General features: G+C 45.6%; 1 protein-coding gene across 1 annotated transcript; it reads right to left on the reverse strand.

Annotated features, from left to right (window-relative positions):
• Window positions 1-413: 413 nt before the first annotated feature.
• LOC115083803 (oocyte zinc finger protein XlCOF6-like) lies at window positions 414-15762 on the reverse strand. The gene is made up of 3 exons (XM_029587828.1): window positions 15588-15762; window positions 13032-13158; window positions 414-3070 (listed from the first exon to the last, which is right to left on the reverse strand). Exons 1-3 carry the CDS (start codon window positions 15609-15611, stop codon window positions 1449-1451), a joined length of 1773 nt encoding a protein of 590 aa, XP_029443688.1. The 5' UTR covers window positions 15612-15762; the 3' UTR covers window positions 414-1448.
• Between the last annotated feature and the right edge of the window lie 5438 nt (window positions 15763-21200).

Consider the following 21200-nt stretch of genomic DNA (forward strand, 5'->3'; position numbering starts at 1 on the left):
CACAGTATGGCATGTTCTTATAGCATAGTTCTCAAGCCTCCGCTGATCCTGCAGGGACAGAGTGAGTCTCAACAACAGCCTTCCAGCCACTCGAAAGCCCTTTCGGACCTGCCGCTTGGGATGGCGAGTGCGTCAGGACAGACAAAGGCTGAGGACAAGACTTTGCATGACGAGGAACCTGGATGAAGACACTGAAGACTTGGCACTAGAACAAAGGCTCTGGAGACTAGGAACATGGACAAAGGCTCTGGTTCAGGTTAGAGGTTTATTTATTTATTTATTTATTTTATTTAGATTTATATTCCGCTTTTCACACCTTTTCAGCACATCAAAGTGGATTACATTCAGGTACCGTAGGTATTTCCCTATCCCCAGAGGGCTTACAATCTAAGTTTGTACCTCAGGCAATGGAAGGTAAAGTGACTTGCCCAAGGTCACAAGGAACAACAGTGGGACTCGAACGCTGGTCTCCTGGTTCATAGCTCACTGTTTTAACCACTAGGCTACTCCTCCACTCCTAGAGTTCAGCTTGCCAGGGCACTGCGCCTCAGCGCGGCCTACACAGCCTGCTGAGGGCTGGTTGCAGACCATGCTGACTCACTGCATGCCCTACACAATTTGCTACAGGTTGGTCGCAGACAACACTGGGAGCAAAATAGGTTCCGGACTGAGACTCAGACAGAAGCCAGGACATCCCTTGGAATGAGGAACATGGAGATCTGCCAGCTGGACAAGCTCTACGAGACCTGGAACTAGGAACATGATTAGGAACTCGAAACTTGACTTGAAACGTGAAACTCTAAAAACAAGGATGGTCTCCGAGGACTTGATCCAGTGAAGACGGACTTGGAGATGGGCCTTGTGCCAGGAAGCACCCTACACAGCTGGTCACAGACCACATCGCTGGAACACCTGGAGGAGGGACGAGAGAGGATCTAGAAGGCAGACTTTGGAACAAAGACAGGAATATCGGGAATCTTGATTGAAGACTTGGATGAGCAACTGACAAGAGACCAGGAACACAGAACATAGAACATGGAGGAGCTCCCACAAAGAACATGATGACCAAGAACATCCAACAAGGAACAAGACCACCATCAAGATAGGTGTATGACCACGGAAGACCCTGCAGAACGAAGATACCATGGACGACCGTGAGTATCCTATGAAGGCCCGGAGTGAAGACTGCAGAGCCCTTATAAGGCTTACCCTGTGAAGAAGATGGCAGGAGCGGTGATGGCTCAATGCCGCAAAGACTGGCTCGGCGGCAGCAGTGGCTCCCAGCTGCAAGGGCCAATGGCGGCATTGGCAGCGTTCATACTGCGGGGAGGATACTGAGCTGGCATCTGCTGGGAGGAGGTGAGAGGCCACTCGCAGACTTGTCCCGTGGCGGCATCACAACAGTCTGATTTCTCTCTGAGGCATTTATCACATTCAGTACATGTTAATCATTTCTCTCCTACATGCATTAATTTGTGTGTACTCAGTTGTGATGGCCAGCGGAAGCTTTTATCACACTCAGTACATGCATATGGTTTATCTCTCATGTGGACCCTTTGATGCTTTTTCAGACCTGATCTACTTATGAAGCCTTTATGACACTTAGTACATGAGTATGGTTTCTCAGCCATGTGGATCATTTGATGAACTTTAAGATAAGATTTCCTTCTGAAGGTTTTATCACATTCAGTACATGTGTATGGTTTCTCTCCAGTGTGGATCGATTGATGCCTTTTCAAGTTTGATTTCCAATAGAAGCTTTTATCACACTTAGAACATTTGTATGGTTTCTCTCTCATGTGGATCATTTGATGACTTTTCAGGTTTGAAATTGAATAGAAGCTTTTATCACACTCACTACATTTATATGGTTTCTCTTTCATATGGCGAATTTGATGACTTTTCATTTCTGATTTCCTATTAAAGGTTTTATCACACTCACTACAAGTGTATGCTTTCTCTCCCATGTGGTTCATTTCATGTCTTTTCAGTGTTGATTTCCAACAGAAGCGTTTATCGCACACAGTACACGTGTATGGTTTCTCTCCTGTATGAATCATTTGATGACTTTTCAATTGCGATCTACCTCGGAAGCTTTTATCACACTCAGTGCATGTAAATCTTTTCTCTCCTGTGTGGGTCATTTGGTGCGTTTTCAGTTCTGATTTCCAACGGAAGCTTTTATCACACACAGTACATGTAACTGATTTTTCTCCTGAGTGACACTTTTGGTGGATTTTCAGTTGTGAGGGAGAAATAAAGCTTTTATTGCATTCACTACATGGAAATGGTTTCTCTCTCATATGATTCTTCTGGTGAGCTTTTAATATTAATTTAGTTGCAAATGTTTTCCCACATTCACTACATAAAAAGGGTCTCATCCCAGTAAGCATTCTCAGGCGTTTTGTAAGATATTGTTTCAGCCTGAAGCTTTTCCCATATTTAGTGCTAAGAATGGGTCCATCTCCAGTGTGAATACTCAGGTGCTTTGTAAGAGATTCCTTGATCCTTAAGATTTTCCCACGTTCAGTACACTGAAATGGTCTTTCTCCCATGTGAGTTTTCTGGTGTTTTTCCAGGTGTTTTTTCTGAAGGAATTTTATTCCACACTCAGGACAGCGGAAGGATTTATCTTGGTTAGTGGGGAATTTCTGGTGCGCTGTGAGCTGCTGTTCCTGATAGAAGATCTTACCACAGTCTGTACGTGTATATGGTCTCTCTCCTCCATGCAGTATCTGGTGAGATTTGAGAGATCCCTGATCCATGTAGCAGTTCCCACAATCATTACACACATACTCTTCTCCTATTGTCTGTTTCTCCTGTGGCTCTATAGTGTGAGGGATATCATCAGTACTTTGCTCACAGGCAGTCACATTCGCAGTGGAGTCTCCTGCTGGGTTTCTTGCACTCTCCTCTGGTTTACATTGAGCCCAGCTGTTTCTCTCCCAGTCACAACATGGACAGGTATCCCCTCCCTCAGGGGAACCTGATACAGTGTTAGTCACTTCCAGCTGTTTAGTGGGTTCATCAGGATGTGTCTCTTCGTGTCTTCTCTTGGATTCATCGATCTCTGAATAAGAAAATAAAGGTCAGACATTACTTGATGTGAGGGAGACTCAGAGTGACAGCGGTCAGGGTTTACCCAGCATTAACACCTCTGAGGATACAGGGGTGTAAAGCAGCTGCATCACCTCCCCTTTGCAGCATTCTGGGATGAACTAGATCAGTGTTTCTCAATTTTTTGTGTGCCAGGGACCGGCTAGCTACTTTCCTTAAATGCTGTAAAAGGACTGCAGCACTTATGGGGGAGGGACCCCTGACAATTTAAGAGGAAGGAGTGGTGGACATACTCCCACCCACCCACTCTTTTATCTCATGGATCAGCCCTGCACCTGCTCTGTGTCCTTTTAAGAAGGTAACTAGTAAGAAAACTGATTTAAAAAAAAAATAAAAATAATAGCTGCCCTTATTTAAAAACAATAAACAACCACCCTATCTTCCCCACAACTAGGCAAATGTATTGTCCATATAAAAGAAAAAGATACTTTTTCCCTCCCAGCCAGTCACCAGTTTATGAATGGAAAAAATTCCCTCTCTCCTCCCTCTGCCAGCCACCCCCATGGATTTTTTTTCCAGGTGGGGCAGTTTCTGATCTCTGGGCGGGGAAGCAGCTGCAGCTGAATGTTAAAGAGCAGACATGAGACTGCGCCAGTGTCTGCTCCACTTGCAGGGCCCAGAGTGGCCCTGATCCCCCCCCCTGGATTCTCTATTGGAGATGGGATCTGAGAGCAGAGCAGATGCTGACTCAGTCTCACACTGGCTCATTAACTTTTGGATTTCCTCCCTGAGTTTGGGCTTCAGTGACAGTCCCATCTGGATAAAAAAGGGCAGAGCAGGACAGGGTTGAAAGCAGGACCTAGGACGAGGCTCTGCTGGCTGGGATGCAGGATGCAGTGCAGTGGGTGCAGCTGCAGAGCAGGTCTTGCTTCCTCTCTGTCCCTCTGCAGGGTTGAGGGTGGGACTTAGGAAGAGGATCTGCTGGCTGGGATGCAGTGCAGTGGGTGCAGCTGCAGTGCAGGTCTTGCTTCCTCCTTGTCCTCCTGCAGGGTTGAGGGTGGGACTTAGGAAGAGGATCTGCTGGCTGGGATGCAGTGCAGTGGGTGCAGCTGCAGAGCAGGTCTTGCTTCCTCCTTGTCCTCCTGCAGGGTGAGGGTGGGACTTAGGAAGAGGATCTGCTGGCTGGGATGCAGTGCAGTGCAGTGGGTGCTGCTGCAGTGCAGGTCTTGCTTCCTCCTTGTCCTCCTGCAGGGTTGAGGGTGGGACTTAGGAAGAGGATCTGCTGGCTGGGATGCAGTGCAGTGCAGTGGGTGCAGCTGCAGTGCAGGTCTTGCTTCCTCCTTGTCCTCCTGCAGTTGCCATCACTCTGTGGGGCAGCAGAAATACTGCCAGGGACAAGGGCTGGTTAGGAATATCCTTGGAGTTCATTTAATCCTGAGCAGGAGTGGATATGTGCAAAGTAAGTCTAAGTGACCAGGCTGCCCTGGTATCCTAGGAAGATGGTGTTTGTCCAGTCCAATAGTATTTTTTCATATGGTTCCCCTGGGGCGTCTCGTGTGGTTATCCTTCCCCCCACTTGCTCCTGTATCTTATATCATTCTGCCTAGGAAGTGTCTAACCATGAGCTGAACATTAATGGCGGGATCTCTTAGATGATCTTTTTTCCCCATTGACAGCAGGGCTGAATTAGCCATGCTGTCATGGCAACTGTCAATCAGGCCCGGGAGGCGGAGCTTCAAAGTAGGTTTCTGAAGTTTGTCTCTGAGGCTGCGCAGCAAGACAGAATCTCCTCAGTCTGTTTTTCCCGCGCGCGGGAACGCACGCAGAGCTCCAGTCTCCTCAACTTGATTTTTGGATCGGAGTTTTTTTCAGCGTTTTTTTCAAATTAGTATAAAAATAGAACATGCCCCGACCATCGGGCTTTAAACCCTGCCCCTGCGGGAAGATAATGTCCATAACGGACGACCACGAGCAATGCTACCGGTGTCTGGGACCAGATCACCAACAGGAATCTTGTCAACATTGCAGTAAGAGGTCCCCAAGGGCTCGCAGACAGCGAGCGGAGAAAATTCAGAGCCTAAGAGTAGCGAAGGGAGGCTCGTAATCCCGCCCTCCCTCGGAAGCTCACTCCTCCCCGGGGCCTGCTAAATCGCTCCCTCTCAAGGCACGTCGAGTGGCGTCGATGGAGCCGGCCACCTACAGGCCTGGAGGTGAGAAACATAGAGCCAGCACTAGGGAGTGCGAACCTGCGTCGACGAGTCATCCGCTAAGAGCTCAGGCATCGGGGAGCCGAGTACGTCGACGCGTACCAAGGCGCACTCAAAATCGAAGCATTCGACGCATGCGGAGTCGCATCATCATCGTGCCAAATCGAAGCAGAAAGCATCAGCGTCGGCGATCAAAGAACCGAGGCCAAAGCGTCGACCGCGAAATCATCGATGCACCCGACACAGCCAACGACCTCGGATTCGGAGCACATGCGCCGTCAGCTTTCTCCGGCGCAGCCCAAACAATCATCGACGCACATATCAATGGCGTTGACGCATTTGAGGAAGCAGACGAAGCAGCCCCTGAAGAGAGGGGCGCAACCTCTACAGCAGGCAGAAAAACGAAACATAGAAACATAGAAATGACGGCAGAAGACGACCAAACGGCCCATCCAGTCTGCCCAGCAAGCTTTCGCACTTTTTTTTTTCTCATACTTATCTGTTTCTCTTGGCTCTTAGTAACCTTTTGGTTCTATTTCGCTTCCACCCCCATCATTAATGCAGAGAGCAGTGTTGGAACCGCATCTAAGTGAAATATCTAGCTTAATTAGTTAGGGGTAGTAACCGCCGCAATAAGCAAGCTACACCCATGCTTATTTGTTTACCCTGACTATGTAATTCAGTCCTTGTTGGTTGTCTGTATATAGATCCACTTTTCTTCATTCCCCCTGCCGTTGAAGCAGTGAGCTATGCTGGATATGCGTGAAGTATCTGTATTTCTCCCCTGCCGTTGAAGCAGAGAGCTATGCTGGGTATGTGTGAAGTATCAGTCTTTCTCCCCTGCCGTTAAAGCAGAGAGCTCTGCTGGATATGCATTGAAAGTGAAGTATCAGGCTTATTTGGTTTGGGGTAGTAACCGCCGTAACAAGCAAGCTACTCCCCGCTTTTTTTGTGAATGCAAATCTTTTTCCACGTTTCCTCTTGCCGTTGAAGCTTAGAGCGATGTTGGAGTCACAGTAACCATGTGTATGTTTATTGAATAAGGGTATTATCTCCAGGCAGTAGCCGTCATTCCTGCGAGCCACCCACTCTTCATTCACGTCCTCTAGACTTTATGGTTCCACAGTGTTTATCCCACACCCCTTTGAAGTCCTTCACAGTTCTGGTCTTCACCACTTCCTCCGGAAGGGCATTCCAGGCATCCACCACCCTCTCCGTGAAGAAATACTTCCTGACATTGGTTCTGAGTCTTCCTCCCTGGATCTTCAAATCGTGACCTCTGGTTCTGTTGATTTTTTTCTGACTGAAAAGGTTTTTCATTGTCTTTGGATCATTAAAACCTTTCAAGTATTTGAAAGTCTGTATCATATCACCTCTGCTCCTCCTTTCCTCCAGGGTATACATATTTATATTCTTCAATCTCTCCTCATAAGTCATTTGATGAAGACCCTCCACCCTTTTGGTCGCCCTTCTCTGGACCGCCTCCATCTTGTCTCTGTCTCTTTGGAGATACGGTCTCCAGAACTGAACACAGTACTCCAGGTGAGGCCTCACCAAGGACCTGTACAAGGGAATAATCACTTCCCTTTTCTTACTCGATATTCCTCTCTCTATGCAGCCCAGCATTCTTCTGGCTTTAGCTATCACCTTGTCACATTGTTTCGCCGACTTCAGATCATTAGACACCATCACCCCAAGGTCTCTCTCCTGCTCCGTGCACATCAGCCTTTCTCCCCCCATCGAATACAGTTCATTCGGATTTCTACTCCCCATATGCATGATTCTGCACTTCTTGGCATTGAATCTCAGCTGCCATATCTTCGACCACTCTTCCAGCTTCCTTAAATCCCATCTCATTCCCTCCACTCCTTCCGGCGTGTCCACTCTGTTGCAGATCTTAGTGTCATCCGCAAAAAGACAAACCTTAACTTCTATCCTGTCCGCAATGTCGCTCACAAAGATATTGAACAGGACCGGTCCAACACGGATCCTTGCGGTACACAGCTTAAAACCGCTCTCTCTTCAGAGAGAGTTCCATTTACCATCACACATTGTCTTCTGTCCGTCAACCAGTTTGCAATCCAGGCCACCACCTTGGCACTCACTCCTAAGCTTCTCATTTTATTCACCAGTCTCCTGTGCAGGATCGTATCAAAAGCTTTGCTGAAGTGCAAGTAGATGACATCAAGCGCTCTTCCTTGATCCAATTCCTTGGTTACCCAGTCAAAAAAGTCAATCAGATTTGTCTGACAGGATCTTCCCCTGGTGAATCCATGCAGCAATTCTCCCGACTGTAGATAGTTCACTATTCTCTCTTTCAACAGCGACTCCATTAATTTTGCCACCACCGAAGTGAGGCTAACCGGTCTGTAGTTACCAGCCTCTTCTCTGTTCCCACTCTTGTGAAGCGGGACCACCACCGCTCTTCTCCAATCACTCGGCACCACTCCCGTTTCTAGGGATCTATTGAACAGGTCACACAGCGGACCCGCCAGCACATCTCTGAGCTCCCTCAGTATCCTGGGATGAACCTCATCAGGCCCCATGGCTTTGTCCACTTTCAGTTTCCCCAGCTCTTCCCATACATTCTCTACTGTAAATGGAGTTACATCTACTCCACTCCCTTCCAGTTTCTTGTTAACTAGCAATGGTCCTTCTCCAGGGTCCTCTTTAGTGAACACAGAATTGAAGTATTCGTTTATTATCATATTACACCAATTCTCCGAAACCTTCACTGGTTACCAGTCTACTACAGAGTCCTTCACAAATCTCTCACCCTGATACACAAGTCCATCCATAACTATTTTCATCTTGACCTTGAATTTCCCCTCAAACTCCATACATCCAACAGACCGATTAGAGAAATCCACAAAGGAGAGTTACAACCCCCTCCAACCAAAACCATTCACCTAGTTTCGACCAGGGTCCGAGCCTTTTCTCTAGCAGGTCCAAACATTTGGAATAGCCTTCCTGCAGAACTCAGGTTGGAATCATGCCTACTAACTTTTTAAAAAAAACTTAAGACTTGGCTGTTCCGACTAGCCTTCTTGGATCCTTCAGACACACAATAATCTACCATCCTACTCACGAGCCATGGAACCATGCCTTCTTTGTGAGATGCCTCTTATCCAATACCTCCGCAATTAAACTATCTTATGACTTTTGATTTTAAGTTATGGCCCTACTCGGGCCTTTTTTACTCTATTTACTTCCAAGCTGTAAAGCCTCCAAGTTTATAGTCCTTGTTCAATGTAACTTTCTTGCTCTCTTTCTGATTATAACTTATTGTTCCGTTTTTTGTTACAAGTTTCTATCCCTCGTTCGATGTAAACCGATCTGATATGGTATTCAACCATGAAGCTCGGTATAGAAAAAATGTGAAATAAATAAATAAAATTATTTCTGCCATTTCTTCATCTCTCTCCACACATTGATCCTTTCCACCTTTCAATTTCACTATAACACTTTGAACTTTTCTCTTTTCACTGATATATCTGAAAAATGTTTTGTCACCTCTCTTTACGTCCTTGGCAATCCTCTCTTCTGCTTGACTTTTTGCTGTCTTGATTAATTTCTTCGTCTCCCTCAGTTCTACCAGATATTCTTCTTTGTGCTCCTCCCTTTGGGATATTTTATATTTCTTGAACGCTGTTCTTTTGGCCTTTATTTTGTCAGCCACCTCCTTTGAGAACCAGATAGGTTTCATTTTTCTTTTTCTTTTCTTTACTTTTCTAACATATAGATAAGAACATAACATAAGAAGGACAACTTCTCACTGAGATGCCTCGACCCAAGACTGTATTCTCTGGAAGCTGGGGCTGTGGAAGTCAATCCCTGGATCGCTTGCGGTGACCTCTGGACTCCTCTCCTGGGGGATGCTGGGAGCAGTATGCAGATGAGCCTTCCGGTCCTCCTCTACTGCAAACCATGCGGGTCCTCTGGAAGCTGGGGCTGTGGAAGTCAATCCCTGGATCGCTTGCGGTGACCTCTGGACTCCTCTCCCGGGGGATGCTGGGAGCAGTATGCAGATCAGCCTTCCGGTCCTCCTCTACTGATTTATATATTGATGTTTAGGTTACACCTGTATTTTTGTGGTGATTTTGAGTATTGGTTTATTATATAGAGTTATATCCATGCCAGAAATGATATTCAAAGAGCTGAAACAAATCTCAGATGTTCCAGGCCAAATTGACAAAATGAAGAGTAGCAAATCACCTGGACTAGATGGTATACATCCCAGAGTGCTGAAAAAACTGAGAAAATTAAATTGAGGACCTGCTATTGGAAATTTGTAAACTATCAGTAACATCATCCATAGTACCTGCAGACTGGAGGGTTGCCAATGTAACCCCAATATTTAAAAAGGGATCAAGAGGTGATCCAGGAAACTACAGACCAGTGAGTCTGACGTCTGTGCCAGGCAGAATGGCAAAAGCTATCATAAAGAAGAAAACTGCTGAATATATAGATAAGCATAGATTAATATGACAAAAGCTAACATGGATTTAGCCAAGGGAAGTCTTCCCTCACAAATTTGCTACAAGTTTTTGAGGGTGTAAATAAACATGTGGATAAAGGTGAGCAGTTGATGTAGTGAATCTGGATTTCCAGAACGCATTTGACAAAGTCCCTCATGAAAAACTTCTTAGGAAATTAAAAAGTCATGGGGGAATATGACAGAGATCTAAAAAATCATGAAAGGACTTGAACGGGTAAATGTGAATCGGTTAGTTACTCTTTCAGATAATACAAGGACTAGGGGGTATTCCATGAAGTTAGCAAGTAGCACATTAAAAACAAATTAGAGAAAATTATTTTTCACTCAATGAATAATTAAGCTCTGGAATTCATTGCCAGAGGGTGCGGTTAAGGAAGTTAGTGTAGCTGGGTTGAAAAATGGTTTGGACAAGTTCCTGGAGGAGAAATCTATAAACTACTATTAATCAACACTGCCTGTTGCCGGCATCAGTAGCCTGGGATCTATTTAATATCTGGGTACTTGTGACTTGGATTGGCCACTGTTGGAAACAGGATGCTGTGCTTGATGGACCCTTAGTCTGTCCAAATATGGCATATCTTATGTTTTTATGTTAATCCTAACCTCCTAAGAACCCAGCCTAATCCCCCCACCCTTAATGCTAAAACACTACCTACCCCCAAACCACTCCGAAAACTCTGTGAGATCCTGCAACTCTCCATCTGCAAACCCTAATCCACTTACAATCTTACCCCATAACTCTAATAGGTAAAACATGTAACAGCATGGCATGCACATAATTATAACAAACAGCACTGCAATATAACCAACAACAAAAATAGTATGTAAAGCTAAATTCAGGGTACACGTGCAGGAAAAATCAAATATGCCGTGACTCTAAGAGTCTCGAGCTGCAGCAGATTGTTCTTCATTTGCAACTCCTATTAACGAAAAGACATCCAGCCACTGCGCAGAAAATCAGCGAGAGCACCACACAGCGAGGCAGCCCGAGAATCACAACTCTTCTGGGTCAAAAACCGCTGCCACTAACAGTGCCCAGACTGACTTACTGAAAGCTGGTGCCCTGAATGAATACAGCGCTCCATCAGCCTGTGGCAGAAAACATAGCAAAAAGGACAAAAAAAGAATCAGCACCAAGGAGAACTGTCGTAGTCCAAGTAGGCCCCGTGCTCTGAAACCTCCACTCACATGCCGCAAACCCCCTTCGGCCGCCGCTCCCAGGAATGCCACTGCGCCACAGCTCAGACACACCCCTTCGGTCTCACCTCAGCCGCACGGCGTTCCTACCTCTCCTGCAGCCATTTTTCAGTGGCCTAGACTGTGTCAAGGATGACAGGTTCCCCGTCAACCGTCAGCCTAATCTTGCTGGTGTCACACAGCTATTTTTTTTTAACATTTGCAAAGGCCTGTCCTTACGTTACACTTCAGCGGAGAAGTCTTGGAAAATGATGATGCGATTGCCTTGGCATGAGAGATCCTGCACCGATGTGCAGCATTCAGAATCGTCCACTTAGCACTACAATAATGCGGTTTACCAATGAGAGAATAAGAACCACCACCCGGGCTGGGGACCGGTGCTAAGGCGCGATGCAATTAATCCTCACTGCACCTTTTGCACATTCAAGGTTTAGTATCTAAGGCAGCCATTTTAAAAAGAATTGACCAGCATCACTCCCCTTCACCTTTTCTCGCACCCCGAGTAACCGAATATTAGCGCGGCAGGAGTGATTTTTGAGGTTCTTACAAATTTATCAATTTGGGCAGTGGCAGAGGTGAGAGAGAGCTCCAGATCTGTAAGTCTCTTCCCATGTTCCTCAGTCTTAAAAGTGTTATCCTGCAGAATCTCCCCACTGCGCCACTTTCTCCACTGTTGATGCCAGGCGAGAGTCCGATTTAATGAAATTGTATCGAAGAACTTCTCCCTTATAGCGCGGATGCAGGGCATGTTCTCTCCGGCCTCCTACAGCTCGGCCCCAGTATCATCTTCCGAGGCTGACCAAAATGATAAGGGGATGGAACAACTCCCCTATGAGGAAAGACTGAAGAGGTTAGGACTTTTCAGCTTGGAGAAGAGACGGCTGAGGGGGGATATGATAGAGGTGTTTAAAATCAAGAGAGGTCTAGAACGGGTAGATGTGAATCGGTTATTTACTCTTTCAGATAATAGAAGGACTAGGGGGCACTCCATGAAGTTAGCATGGGGCACATTTAAAACTAATCGGAGAAAGTTCTTTTTTACTCAACGCACAATTAAACTCTGGAATTTTGTTGCCAGAGGATGTGGTTAGTGCAGTTAGTGTAGCTGGGTTTAAAAAAGGATTGGATAAGTTCTTGGAGGAGAAGTCCATTACCTGCTATTAATTAAGTTGACTTAGAGAATAGCCACTGCTATTACTGGCATCAGTAGCATGGAATAGACTTAGTTTTTGGGTACTTGCCAGGTTCTTATGGCCTGGATTGGCCACTGTTGGAAACAGGATGCTGGGCTTGATGGACCCTTGGTCTGACCCAGTATGGCATGTTCTTATGTTCTTATGTTCTTATCTGCGTGCCTCGGCCTACTTGCAGATGCAGACTTTCCTGCTTTTTGAGTTTAGCTCCTGATCTGAGCACTTAGGTGTGTCTTTAGTATTTGACATCGGTCCAACGGCAGTCTTATTTTGATTTATTGAAAAAACAGTACTTCTTGCACATTGGAAAGATAATCCAGTTTTAGTTTGTAATTTGAGTGAAATACTGAGAGCAAATCTTCTAAATATGAACCTGCTTTGGGCTGGTAAGAAGGGCACGGCTTTGAGTTGTAAAAGGATATGGGGCCCTGTGCTGCTCTTTTCTGATTCAAGATTGTTATCAGATGTACTGTTTGCCTGTCTTGTACCGGGGGGGTCAGCTTCCTGTTATATCGGATTGTTTTGCTTGAAATTTTAATAAACAAGTTTGAATGAAAGAACTGCACTTCTGTGATGGGAGCTGAGCTAAGCTGCTGCCACCGAGCTCGCAGCATGATCGGAAATCCTCCTCCACACCTTTCAGTAATTCTGACCTGTCCCCTATCTCTATCCCATCCCCTGGGCTGTCTCCTTCTCTCTCCCTGCCCCCTCTGCTCTCTCTTGTCATTGATGTCATCCATTCTTTTCTCTCTCAAGCTTTTATTTCAAGAAATATAATGGATAAAGGCTTTGTTTATTATAAACTTGTATTCAGTTTATAATGAAATAATATTCTATTCCTTGCCTCCCAAAAATAACGTAATACAAATATCCCTTTACCCAGTGAGCCAAGAGTCTGATAATTCTCCTTCATCACATCGCAATAAAGCTCCTTCTGCCATTCTGTTAAATATTTCCACTCCTCCTTGGAGAAATAAATGGTGATGTCCTCAAAGGTTACTGGGACCTGAAACACAAACCAGAAACACTCAGCACCTTCTGCATCAGGAGACTTCGCAGCTCTGGGGCTGAAAAGGGCAGGGGGAGGAGTTTCTGGGTGGATATAATTCATACTCCCACACCACACAGTCCTAAAGCAGGATTACAGCAACTAAAACCAGTTACACACAGAACCTGGGACACAAAATCTCACTTTGTGGGACTCCTGATCTCTCTCCTTACACTCAGGAGGGTCTGCTTGGTGTCCTATAAAAGTCAGAACTGACTCTGCAGTGCCAAAGGTTAGAAAGCTGTAGTGTAGTAGTGGGGGTATCTACTGATGGTGGAAACAGATGAGGAAATGTATGCTGACATCAAACAAGCTGGCAACATGGGGACACAATAATAATGGAGGACATTAATTACCCGACCATCAATTGGGTGAAAGTCTCTTCTGGTCACACAAGAGAGGTGAAATTCTAGGATACTGTGAACGACTGCTCCTTGAGGTAGTCAGTCCCAGAGCCCACAACATGACTGAATTTGAAATATATACTGCAATAAAAGTCCAGTACAAAACTGAAGTGGTTTACCTTAATTTCAAGAAGAGAGAGTATGAAAGAACGAGGAAGCTGATTAGAAGGAAACTGAGAACCAACAGAAGGGTTAAAGGTGTGCACGAAGCATGGGATAATATTGGAAGCCCAGTTGAAATGCAGCCCATGCATCAAAAAAGAGGAAAAGTACCAAATGGTTACAACATGACTAAATACTGAGGTGAGCAAGGCTATTACAGCCAGAAAAGATTCCTTTTAAAAATGGAAAAGAAACCAAAGGGATGAAAACAGAAGGAAGCACAAACAATGCCAGGTGAGAAGTAAAACATGGATAAGGTAGGACAAAAGGGATTTTGAGAGGTAGCTCACCAGGGAGGCAAGAGATAATAATAATAGTTTTTCTTCCAGAATAGCAAAAGAGAGCAGCAAGAAAAGCAGTCAGCCCTCTGGATAATCAAGGGTTATGGAGGTTATCAAAGATAAGGCCATCGCAGATAAACCAAATGATTTCATTGAATTGGTCTTCACTAAAAGTTACAGATACACTTACAATGATTTGCAATCTGTCATTAACAACAACTACTACACCAGAGGACTGAGTGTGACTGATTTTTAAAAAGGACTCCAGGGGGGAACCAGGTAATTATTGACTTGCAAGCCTGACATCAATATCAGGTAAGATAGTGGAAACAATTATCAAGAACAAAATTGCTAAGAACACAGAAAGAAATGGGAAAATTAGGAATAAACAGCATGAATTTTGGGAGGGCAAGTGAAATGGTCACTATGCACATCGATGCTGGTGAATAAAAAGGCATTTGACAAAATACCTCATGAGAGAAACATATATTCATGGATCATTAAGTGTTTAAAGGAAAGGAGGTTGCGAGTTCTCTAACTGGAGACAGGAACTTGAGAAGTGCCCCAAGGATCACTACTAGGTCCAGAATTATTCAGTTTGTTTATAAATGATCTAGAAGATGTGATAATGAGTGAGTTTGTGAAATTCATAGGTGACACCAAACTATGCAGAGTAGTTAAACACAAGCTGACTTTGTAGAACTGCAGGAGGTTCTAGAAAAACTGGGAATATGGGCATGGAATATAATATTGAGAATTGCAAAGTGATGCATGTTGAGAGAAAAAAATCCAAACTACCAATATACTGTACACTGCCGGGGTCCACTGGTATCAAGAAAGGGAGCTATATATCTATCTACCAATATCATAAATTGACATTTAGTGTGGAGGAGGGTGACCATGAGCTGAAAATCTCCTCCTTAAAATTTGTTGCACCTTGGCAACTCTGCTGACAAGTCCCTAATAATCTGCTCTGACTCAGATTGGCCATTCTTATGATCTAAATAATAAGGAAAACCCGATTATTGTAGGAAGATCATCTCCTGCTCTCTGGGGCATTTTAGCTTGAAAAAGAAAAGATTGAGATGGTACATGATAGAAGTCTACAAAATCATGAATGGAAAACAAACCACAAACAAGCAGTTGTTTACCCTGTCCAAAATACTAGAACCATGAGGCATCCAATGAAATTGCATACTAGCAATTTCAAGATGCACACAAGAAAACATTTTTTTTAGTCAAGGGGTATCTAAACTGTGGAATCTACTGTCACCAAATCTTTTCACGGTATAGCACAGAGCATTCCTGGAAGACAAGGACATAAACAGATATGAGAAACTGGGAGGGGGTCACGTGGCTTCAAAGTTTTACAGATCTACAAGGAGCACTTAAATGAACTCTGATTCGCATCTGGTGACTCCGAGGCCACTGCTGGAGACAGGATGCTGGGCTCGATGGACCACTGTTCTGACCCAGCCTGGCATTTTTTTATGTTTTTAGTATTTGTAGAGAGGGCAGGAAGCCGGGGGCAGTCTCCTACCTGAGCAGAAGCTCCTGCAGGCATTTCCCGCTCTGCTTTTGCAGAAATTAATTGGGGAGGCTCTTTCTCGGCCTGGGGAAGAGCTGAGTGTTTGCCTCTTGCTCTCCTTCCCGGAATCTGACTTTCAGCAGAGTTACACTCAAAGAGCAGCTCCACTTCCTAGTGGGCGCATACTGATGACGTCACTTAGGGGAGTTTTAAACCGAGGGCACATTCTAATGACATCACACAGGAGGCGGGAGAGCTTTGCACTGAGCGCATAGTGATGACGTCACAGATTAATTTTTATTTATTTATTTATTTTTTTTAAAGTAGCCTGTGATGTTGCTGTGTGTATCAGTATAAGACCTTAATTGCAATATTTTTAAAACCAATTTGATTAACTATAATACATTATATAAAAACCTGTCCCTTGCCTTTTCTTACAAGTAGAGAATACTTCATTTTTTGTTTATATAAGTATTCTTATAAACGTGTACAAAAATACTTAGAATTCTTAAGCAAAACTAATTGTAATTCTTAAAAATATTGTTTTGTGGCGCTCCTCATAGTCGATCAGCCTCTGCTGCCGTTTGAAGTGCCCTAAGTAAAAATTAGTCCCGGTACGGGGACTGTTACTTGTAAACTTAAAAGTGGGGTGTGGGGTAACTGGGACAGGTATGTAAGCAGGATTGCTTTGGGATCGGGGATGTGGGGGAGGAGAGTAAGTTTTAGCGTTTCTGTTAAGTCAGAAACGCTAAAACTTACTAATGGTATGTTAGACTTACTAATGGTATGTTGGACTTAATAATGGTATGTTAGACTTAATAATGGTATGTTAGACTTCCTAATGGTATGTTAGACTTAATAATGGTATGTTAGACTTACTAATGGTATGTTAGACTTAATAATGGTATGTTAGACTTACTAATGGTATGTTGGACTTAATAATGGTATGTTAGACTTACTAATGGTATGTTAGACTTAATAATGGTATGTTAGACTTACTAATGGTATGTTAGACTTAATAATGGTATGTTAGACTTCCTAATGGTATGTTAGACTTACTAATGGTATGTTGGACTTAATAATGGTATGTTAGACTTAATAATGGTATGTTAGACTTCCTAATGGTATGTTAGACTTAATAATGGTATGTTAGACTTACTAATGGTATGTTAGACTTAATAATGGTATGTTGGACTTACTAATGGTATGTTGGACTTAATAATGGTATGTTAGACTTACTAATGGTATGTTAGACTTAATAATGGTATGTTAGACTTCCTAATGGTATGTTAGACTTACTAATGGTATGTTAGACTTAATAATGGTATGTTGGACTTAATAATGGTATGTTAGACTTCCTAATGGTATGTTAGACTTAATAATGGTATGTTAGACTGTTTACTGCACTCGCAGACGTCTGGGGGGAGGGGACATAAGATACTACTTGGATTGGGGGGGTTGGTGGGGGGGGGGGGGGAGCCACTGGCATTGGTAGTGATCTCCAGAATGGGGTTAGTATGGAGTGGGCAATTGGGGAAGGGGTTGGGGAAGAGGGGGGGGGGGTAGGAAGAGGGGCAGTTCAGGGGTGTGGGGGGGGAAGGGAGGGGGAAGGGTGGGGAGGCTTCGAGGGTTAGGGATCATGCTCTTTTGGGTGGGGTGGGTCATTCAAGTGAGTTTGTTCACAGGTTTCCGTGCTGGTGACTCTGAGAGGTTCAGGAGAGGGCTAATGCTGGGACAGCCCTCCCCTGTCTTATGGTTACAAGACTCTGTTAAGTTAAAGCTATTTATTCCCGAGAATGGCTAAGACAGGGTCTAGGCTTTTCTCCTGGAATGTTTGTGGTATACAGACACCAGTTAAGAGATATAAAATTCTTCAGGCCCTTAAGCACAAGTCTGCGGATGTGGCCCTTTTACAGGAAACGCATCTCACGGATACCGAACATCCAAAACTGCGACAAAATTGGGTGGGAGAAGTCCATTTTGCATCAGGGACTTCAAAGTCGGCGGGAGTAGCTATTTTAGTTCGGAAAAACATCCTTTGGCAGGTCATAAAAGAGATTAAAGACCCGAAGGGTAGATACTTAATTGTGGAAGCAGAACTTTTCCAGACCCCTATAGTGATTTGTAATGTGTATGCCCCTAATACGCAACCCGCAAGCTTTTATCGCTCGCTGCACCAGGTGCTTCTTCCCTACCTGGATAAGAATCTGGTGGTAGGGGGAGACTTTAATGCCTTGAGAGACCCAGCCTGGGACAGAATCTCCGAGGGCCACACTACCGTTCCACCTAGTAAATACTTGAAATCCTTGGAGGATACCATTCATTTGGTGGATTCCTGGAGAAAATCCACCATCCTCTCGAAAAGGGATTTTCCCATATAGCCAGAGCGCACGCGACTCAGTCTCGTATTGACTATATATACGTGAGCGCAGCATACTTCTTGCAGGTGGTTGGGGCTGGCATAGGGGATGTGCTTATTTCTGACCATGCACCCATTTGGATCGAACTGACTGCAAATTTGACCCGCCCGAAGGGTCGTCTATGGAAATATCCTTATTTTTTAGCGCAGGAGCCAGCCTTCCAGGCATATGTCAGGGAGTGCTGGGAGGACTTTGCGACCCTAAACAAGCAGCATTTGGGGGATCCGATTTTATTTTGGAACACCGCAAAGGTAGTATTGCGAGGGGACCTCATCTCCTATGTAGCTCATTGGCGGAGGTCATTGGACAAACGACTTTTCCGCCTTAATACCCAATTGCAGAAAGCTAGACGGGACTGGCTGGCGCAACCTTCCACACAAGGGAGATCCGCCTATCTATCATTGCAAACAGCGATAAATGCTTTGTTGCACCAGCGGGCGATGAAGAGCATTCTCTATTATAGGTACAAATTATACCAATTTGGGAATAAATCAGGGAAAATGTTGGCGAACCTGGTACGTTCGGTGGGAGGCTCTAGACATGTGACAGCACTGCGCACAGCGAGCGGAAAGATAGTCAATACCACTAAAGATATCCTACACACTTTTCAAGAATATTATGCCAAGCTTTACTGTTCGGGTGGTTGGTCCCCAGATAAATGGGAAGAGTTTTCAGCCCGGGTTAAGAACCCTTCGATCACTGTAGCTCAACAGAGGTGGCTTAATGAACCCATTCAGGAGGAGGAGATAAGGAGAGTCATTCAGCAGGCGAAACCGTTTAAAGCACCTGGCCCAGATGGGTATAGTTCGGAATTCTATCAATGCTTAGTGGAACCCTTGTCGGGTCTTCTTCCCTTGGTGTTTACAAACTTAATACAAAGGGGTTCCTTCCCTCCGTTTGGTAACACTGCTCATGTGACACTTATCCCAAAACCAGGAAAAGACCTGATGGAACCGTCAGGTTACAGACCAATATCCCTGCTGAATGTCGATCAGAAATTCCTGGCAAAAATTTTCGGACCGTCTTGGTACGATAATACCCTCCCTGATTCAACCGGGCCAGGTAGGGTTTGTTAAGAGATGATATGCCCTAACGAATATCAGGAGAGTGGCAGTGGCGATGGCCCTATGTAAACGTACGGATATCCCTTTTCTGGTAATCAGTCTAGATGCCGAAAAGGCATTTCATAGGGTTGAATGGGGCCTGTTGTTTCAGTTGCTTGAGGAAATGGGGTTTCAAGGCTTTTTCTTGCAAGCAATTCAATTGTTGTATGCAGCTCCACAAGCCCGTTTGCTGGTGAATGGTGAGCTATCGCCTCCTCTGTTAGTAGGACGCGGCACCCGTCAGGGTTGTCCATTGTCCCCCTTGCTATTCTTGCTTACGGTGGAACCCTTGCTCTTGCCGTTGCAAGAAGCACCTAATATTCGGGGCCTGCAATTTTATTCCCAGACTAAACGAGAGATATTTAAATATGCCGCTTTCGCGGATGACATTCTAGTTTTCCTCACGTCACCGGAGCGCTCCCTTCCAGCTCTATTGACATTATTTCATAACTTCGGGGAATTCTCAGGGCTAAGTATCAATTGGGACAAATCTGAGGCCTTGGGTTTCCCATCCACTTTGAAGGAGAGGTGGACGGGACTATTCCCCCTCCGTTGGGCGGGCACTGCTTTACAATACCTGGGGATCTCCCTATCCACTGATTTGACCTCCATATACTCCCTCAACATAACCCGTTTGCTACACTTAACACGGGATAGACTGGAGAGATGGCGGGAGCCCCTGGGGGGCCGTGTTAACTTATTTAAGCTCTTCATTTTGCCCAAATGGTTGTATGTTCTGCAGAATTTTCCTCTCCATATCACGAGGAAGGACGTGGGGAAGCTAGACACAATGTTATGGGCATTTTTATGGAGGGGGAAAAAAGCCCGCATTCCGCTGCGCTGGTTTCAACTAAAATGGGGTAAAGGGGGAATGGGGGTGCCTGATCTGCAACGTTATGAAGTAGCGGCAAACCTACGAGTGGTTAGAGACTGGATATCAGGGGACTCCACCTTTGTAGGGCGATTAGCGGAACAAACGCTGTTGGAGCCGCTGGACATCATTTTTGTACTCATGTGCCCTAAGAGGGATTTGGCAGAGTCAGTTTGCAGGGACCCGCTCAATGCACCTCTCCGGCACGCTTGGCGGTATTTAACGCAGAAGTTGGGAATTCCGACCTATAGTGCGTTCCTATTGCCAATCAGGGGGAACCCTCATTTTACACCGGGCTCTCAGTCTCGGGTGTTTCGGGATTGGCAGGTGACTGGCATTACCATGTTGGGACATTTAATAGACAGTTCGGGGACCCTCTTTTCCTTTGGGGATTTTCAGGCTGAGCATGGCTTGCCAGGCTCGCACTTATTTAGTTACCTGCAGCTACGACATTATTTTCAAGCGATCCCGGCGATTTATAAAGAGCCAGCCCATTTGCAGGCTTTGGAGCGGTTTCTCCAGTTGGGTACCACGGGAGGGACTTCCTTGTCCGTCTACTACCAAAAGCTTAGCCCTGTTACCTCGGTTGAGGTTTATAAATGTGTGTCGGAGAGGCAGGGCCGGCGGAAGCACTAGGCGAACTAGGCGGTCGCCTAGGGCGCCAGCTTCCCGGGGGCGGCACTGCCCCGGTAAAATTAAGAGAGCCGCGCTCAGCCGCTGCCCCAGTAAAATTTAAAAAAGCTGCATTAAGCCGCCGCCCCCCTGATAAAAATAAAAGAGCCGCTGCCGGCAGCCCGCCCCAAAAGACCCATCTGACCTCCCCCAGCGGTTCTCAACCAGTGTGTCGCGTGCTCCCGGTCTCTCCCGCTGCTCTTTCTTCCCTGCTGCCGTTGCCGCCGGGCTATCAGCACGTTCAAGCCCAGCAGGAACGGCAGCGGTGCAAAAAAAAAAAGCTGTGGTATCCGCGGCTGCCCTTTTCTTCTTCCCGCCCCCCCCCCCCCCCCGACCCGGAACAGGAAGTGGGGCGCGGGAAGGAGAAAGAGCCGTGCTGCATGAAACAAATAGCGGCGACAGCAGCATCGGCCCCCGAGCAATCGAAGCAGCCGGTAATCGGGAAAGGAGTCAGCAGCACGAGCCTCCTGCGGCCGATGGGATTCTTCCTTCTTGGCCTGCGGGGGCTGGAGGAGGAGGCTGTTGCAGCTACCATTTGTGCTGGGGGGGAGGGGGGGGA

Source organism: Rhinatrema bivittatum, chromosome 2 (assembly GCF_901001135.1).
Source record: "Rhinatrema bivittatum chromosome 2, aRhiBiv1.1, whole genome shotgun sequence".
In the NCBI taxonomy this organism is placed as follows: domain Eukaryota; kingdom Metazoa; phylum Chordata; class Amphibia; order Gymnophiona; family Rhinatrematidae; genus Rhinatrema; species Rhinatrema bivittatum.

Excerpts from the sequence above, each read along its gene's own strand:
- LOC115083803 (XM_029587828.1), bottom strand. The coding sequence starts at position 15,611 with ATGCCTGCAGGAGCTTCTGCTCAG. Across the intron at positions 13,159-15,587 it reads CTGCAGGAGCTTCTGCTCAG|GTCCCAGTAACCTTTGAGGA; the intron begins GTAGGAGACTGC and ends TTTGTGTTTCAG. Across the intron at positions 3,071-13,031 it reads TCAGACTCTTGGCTCACTGG|AGATCGATGAATCCAAGAGA; the intron begins GTAAAGGGATAT and ends TTTCTTATTCAG.